This window comes from Filicampus tigris, chromosome 17, assembly GCF_054856515.1.
Source record: "Filicampus tigris isolate MCC_2025a chromosome 17, RoL_Ftig_1.0, whole genome shotgun sequence".
In the NCBI taxonomy this organism is placed as follows: Eukaryota; Metazoa; Chordata; class Actinopteri; order Syngnathiformes; family Syngnathidae; genus Filicampus; species Filicampus tigris.
In genome coordinates this window covers 16,974,283-16,979,670 of record NC_141233.1, presented here as the reverse complement: position 1 = coordinate 16,979,670, position 5,388 = coordinate 16,974,283, and the positions used below count along the sequence as shown (strand labels likewise).

At 52.5% G+C, this 5,388-nt stretch overlaps 1 protein-coding gene across 1 annotated transcript; it reads left to right on the top strand.

The window, feature by feature from the left end:
• Positions 1–684: 684 nt before the first annotated feature.
• On the top strand, positions 685–5,226 carry smg8 (SMG8 nonsense mediated mRNA decay factor). Its single transcript, XM_086012381.1, has 6 exons — positions 685–1,389; positions 1,591–2,082; positions 2,482–2,878; positions 3,066–3,211; positions 3,575–4,468; positions 4,881–5,226. Exons 1-6 carry the CDS (start codon positions 727–729, stop codon positions 5,094–5,096), a joined length of 2,808 nt encoding a protein of 935 aa, XP_085868507.1. The 5' UTR covers positions 685–726; the 3' UTR covers positions 5,097–5,226.
• Positions 5,227–5,388: the final 162 nt, after the last annotated feature.

The window sequence follows — 5,388 nt, the reverse complement described above, 5'->3', positions numbered from 1 at the left end:
AGAACGCGCACGCACAGCTGCCATTAAGGGGATTTAAAAAAAATATCACACCGAATAAACAAAAAGGAAGATATTTCAGGTAAAAAAAAAAATAAATAGCCTAAGGAATACTAAAAGTAAATGTAATTTTTGTAACTTGTTTTTCAAATTTAGCTTAGTTTAAATATGTACCTATTAAACGAAACTAATCTCATTACAGTATATACTTATACAGTCGTGTTTATCTGTTTACTGTCGTTATTTTTTTTCCTTATCAATCTTCTGCTTTACTTTTTTCAATTACATTTAAATGTAGGGTTCTAACGAACCTAGTATCTGTGTGCTTTAGGTGTTAATATAATTAACAATAACAATCAACATACGTAGTTAATAAATATGTCGGTTTTCTGGAATTTTTGACTTTTTTGACCAATGGCTCGTTTTCTTTCAAACTTAAAAAAAAAACATTAGGGAAAACAGATCGAAAGATTTTTTTTTTGTCTCACAAATGATGTCTTCATTCTCAAATCTCAATAGTCGTGGATGACATATTATTGATATTCCGAAAACCTTTTGATCTAACGTCGGAATTTATTGTAACATTAATTTATTACATATTACATAAACCGTGTAGTAAATTTACGCGTGTAGGAAATCTATTTTGTCTCCTTTGTGTATAGTCGGACATTTTAGTACGAACACCGAAGTAATGTTGGTGTTTCACTATTTTGATTCCTCCCTCCCCATATGAAGATGAAGATGAAGGAAAGTAGCATGTCAGCCCTTGTGAGCTTGGAGGCGCTCCTGCGAGCCGCCGTCTCGGAAGACTCCGAGCACCGGGACGACGGCCTGTGCGTGGTGGGCATCTTCGGCAAGAGCAACGTGCAGCTGGACGCCCTGAAGGAGTCTCTCGTCAACACCCTGGCGGACAAACACGTCTTCTCGGCGTTCGGCGGATCGGACGACGGCGGCGGCACCGGAGGCGACGGCGGCGGCACCGGAGGCGACGGCGGCATCCAGGCGCTGTACAACCCGGACAACCGCGTCTTGTACCTGCTGCTTACCTCCGTGTGCGACGGCCGCCAGCTTCTGCGGGCCTGCCGCTCCCCGAGTGCGGGCAGCGGCCACGCCGACGCGCACGACTTCTGGAAGGGGCTGGAGCGGCAGTACTGCCTCCGCCTGCTCTACTTGTTCTCGGTGTGTCACGTCCTGCTGCTCGTCCACCCCAACCATACGTTCGACGTCACCTACGACCGGCTGTTCCGAGCCCTGGACGCCCTGAGGCAGAAGGCGCTGCCCCTCATCCGGGCCGCCGTCAAAGACTGCCCGGTGTCCAAGGAGTGGAAGGTCAACTGTCGGCCGTGCCCGCCTCGGCTCCTCTTCGTCTTCCAGATGAGCGGAACTCTCAAGGTCCACCATTTACATTCACACGCCATCCAATGTCCAGATCAATTCAAACCACAAATCGGTGGAAATACATTTGAAAAAGGGACTATCCCCAATCCCAAAAAGTTCCAACTATTACACCCCACACATTACGATTCGGACTTTTTGTTTGCGTTTTCTTGTCATGCAAAAAATGCCAAGGCTTATTTATGGATTCCTCCGCAGGTCCCCAACGGCTCCGAGTCAGGCGTCCACCCGGACAAACCCAAGAAGCACTCGCCCCGGCGGCGCCTGCAACACGCTCTGGAGGACCAAATCTACCGCATCTTCCGCAAAAGTCGCGTGCTAACCAACCAGAGCAGCAACTGCCTGTTCACCGTGCCCGCCAACCAGGCCTTCGTCTACGTGCTGCCCTCCGCCGACGAAGACCCCGTGGGTGCCCTGCTGGGCCAGTTGCGCTCCAACTGCATTCTGTGCGAGCAGGACTCGGGCGCGTTGGTGTCCGGCCCGCGGCGCTACCAACAGATGCGGCGCTCGGCCCGGCAGGGCTGGGCGGAGCCGTCGGCGGTGGGCGCGACGCCGGCTGACTGCAGCTTGAAGGAGTTTCTGTGGCAGCACGTGGAGCTGGCTCTGACCAAAAAAGGTTTCGATGACAGTGTGGGACGGAACCCGCAGCCGTGCCACTTTGAGCTGCCATCCTACTCCAAGTGGGCACAGGTTAGACATAGAAGGCCTACACACGCCTGTTCGAATGCCAGACTTTTCTAATCTTGAATTGGGAGATTCTAAGCTTTTTCCAGCGTTAATGTGACCTATATGGCCCGGCCTGACCGTATGGATTTTTTTTAAGGATGATTCAGATATTTGGCAGAATAACATAGCGATAACCGATTAATGAAAGAAATATACAATGGTATGACAATCGGCAGAAATTGGCCCGTTTTTGGGGGCGTTGAATGTCACCATCTTTGTCTTACAAAAAAAAAAAAAGGCAATCTGATTTTCAAAGCGCTAACCTCGGCTGATTAAATCGGCTTACCGATGAATCAGCCGAGCCCCGCCAATAACCTTTACAACTCAATTGAAAATGATTTTTACTCTCCAACACCGGCACAGGTGGCGCTGAAGCTCCACCAGGCGCTGGCCGGCGGCGGAGAGGATGACGCGGCCGAGCTGGTGGCCAAGGTTCAGGTCCAGCTGAAGGTGCTGGACGGCTTCCTGGACGCCGACGCCAAGTTTTCGGAGAACCGGTGCCAGAAGGCGCTTCCCCTGGCCCACAGCGCGTACCAGGCCAACCTGCCGCACAACTACACCACGGCCGTGCACAAGAACCAGCTGGCGCAGGCGCTGCGCGTCTACAGCCAGCACGCGCGCGGCGTGGCCTTCCAGCGCTACGCCCTGCAGGTCCACGAGGACTGCTACAAGTTCTGGAGCAACGGGCACCAGCTGTGCGAGGAGCGCAGCCTCTCCGACCAGCACTGCGTTCACAAGTTTCACCTTCTGCCGCAACCGGGTAAGCCCAAGTAGTTTCTGTTTCAATTAGATATATATTTTTTTTTCATCCAGAATTTGTAGTTGCATCCACTCTGTCATGCACATTGCAGCCACCTACAGGACTGGAGTGGAACTGCTTGTCCTTCTATGGGCTACTTGAGGTGAATCCAATTGGCCACTTTCAACTGTTTTTTTTTTTTTGCTAGGAGAGAAAACGGACGTGGATCACAACCCGCCCATTCTCAACCACAACAGCAGGGGGCGCTCCACTGGCTCCTGCAACTGCGGAAGGAAGCAGACTCCCCGCGAGGACCCCTTTGACGTACAGGCCGCAAACTACGATTTTTACCAGGTCTGCAATCGCCAACTTTGAGATGGCACATAATATGCTTGCTGTCCCACAAAAATAAAATCCCCAAATTTTGGTGGTTTTTTTTTTTTATTCACAAAATTTGGAGATGCTTAATTTTCATGTAAAAACTTTGAAAATACATGCATTTGCAAGTGTAAGCAATTGAATGTTTTCTTCTGATCTAAAAATATTTGTCTTAAATCACAAAATTTGGAAATGCATGCGTTTCATCTTGAAAGATGTATAAAGCCCCGAAAACACAAAATTTGCGCTTTGTGGGACCACCACGAGTTCCCCCCCCCCCCCCCCACAGTTGTGAGTTGTAAAAATTGTCCAGAGCTTACCGGTGTTGCCTCCCATCAGGCCCTGGAGGAGAAATGCTGCGGGAAGCTGGAGCGGATCAACTTCCCCATCTTCCAGCCCAGCACTCCCGACCCGGCCCCGGCCAGCAACCAGGCGCAGCGGCCCCCGTGCGAGGCCGACGCCGACCGGCTGAAGGAGCCCGCAGCCGCCGCCGGCCAGGGCCAAACGCCCGGCGACACCAGCCTGAGCCTGGCACTCAGCCTGGGCCAGTCCACCGACAGTTTGGGTCCTTACGGGGACGGCGACTCGGCCGCCGCCGCCGCCGCCACCGACGGCGGCCAAGTGCAGCAAAAGCGTCCCAGCCTGGCCGACCGCCAGCCCTCCACCGTGGAGTACCTCCCGGGAATGATGCACTCGGGCTGCCCCAAAGGCCTCCTGCCCAAGTTCTCCAGCTGGTCCCTGGTCAAACTGGGCCCGGCCAAGTCGTACAACTGCCACACGGGGCTGGAACAGCCCGGCTTCCTCCCCGGCGCCTCCTTCCTGCTCCCGTGGGACTTGGTGCTCCGCTCCCGTTCCGAGGACGACCCGGCCGAGGCCCTGGACGGGGGCGCGTCCTCGTGGCCGGCTCCCAACAAGACGCTGGTGGGGAAGCGAGGGGGCGCCGGCGGGCCCGGGAGGAGCCGGCGGCGGGACGACACGGCGCGGGCCTACGTGGGCTTCGAGTACGAGGACGGCCGGGGGCGGCGCTTCATCGGCTCGGGGCCCGACAAGATCGTCAAGGTGCTGGGACCGGGCGGCGCCAAGGAGCCCGCCGGCAGGGTGCTCAACGGCGACATGCCGCTTTACGTGCCGTCGCCCTCGCAGGGGCGAGGTGTCAAGCCTCACTTTGCTCAGCTGGTGCGGCTTTTTATCGTGGTGCCCGACGCCCCGCTCGAAGTCACCCTCAATCCTCAGGTCAACGCTCGCACCGCCGCCGATAAAAGCACACTTCTCCAATTGCTTTCCAGAAAGTAGAAGCACTTGTCGGCCAATTGTCCTCATTCCCCCGTAAAAATACAATGCATGCATATCCAAACTTTGTCATGCTTTTACTTTTTTATATAAAATCACAACATTTGGCAATGCGGGCATTGTATTTCTCTCTAAAAAAAAAAAAAGATATGTACATTTTTAAATCCCCAATTTAGAATGAAATGTTTTTAATGCAACAAAATCCCCAAATACTGAGATACATCCTTTAATTTGTACAGTATTTGCATACATGTGTGGCTACATTGTTTTTGCATTCAAAAAGAGCGAATTTCCGTTGTTAACAACTTGTGTTGCGTTGTCATGACGAACGTGTTTCGTATTTTATATGTTGCAGGTGCAGCCGGGCCCGCCGCCCTGCCCGGTCTTCCACCCGGAGCAGACGGACTTGACGCTGCCGCCCGACGGCCTTTGGGTGCTGCGCTTCCCGTACGCGTACGCCACCGAGTTGGGACCCTGCTACCCCCCCAAGGAGAACCAGCCCCTCGGCAACTACAAGGTGCTGCGGGGAATCCTCCGGGCCGCCGCCGCCGTCAACACGCAACCGCAATGAAGCCCGCGCCAATGTGCAATCTCGCAAACGGCCACCCGAGGGCGACAATTGTTTAAGGATTCTCCAAACATAAATCCTCCTCATGTAACCATTTCGTGATGTCAATAAATCTGTTTTGAATTCAAATCAACTGTGAATGTAGTTTGCCATGTTTGGCGTTCATTAATCATTTACAGCCCCCTTGTACTCTGTTTAAATCTATATTTGTTTATCTTTATAGCTGGAAATGACGCAGGACTGTGACGCGTAATTAGTTCTTTATTCGTTTTTTCAAATATATTTAATGAAAAAT

What these genes read in the sequence shown, in the direction of transcription:
- smg8 (XM_086012381.1), top strand. Translation starts at nt 727, where the DNA reads ATGAAGATGAAGATGAAGGAAAGTAGCATGTCAGCCCTTGTGAGCTTG. An exon ending in AGATGAGCGGAACTCTCAAG is followed by an intron (nt 1,390 to 1,590) that starts GTCCACCATTTA and finishes ATTCCTCCGCAG; the next exon opens with GTCCCCAACGGCTCCGAGTC. An exon ending in CAAACTACGATTTTTACCAG is followed by an intron (nt 3,212 to 3,574) that starts GTCTGCAATCGC and finishes GCCTCCCATCAG; the next exon opens with GCCCTGGAGGAGAAATGCTG.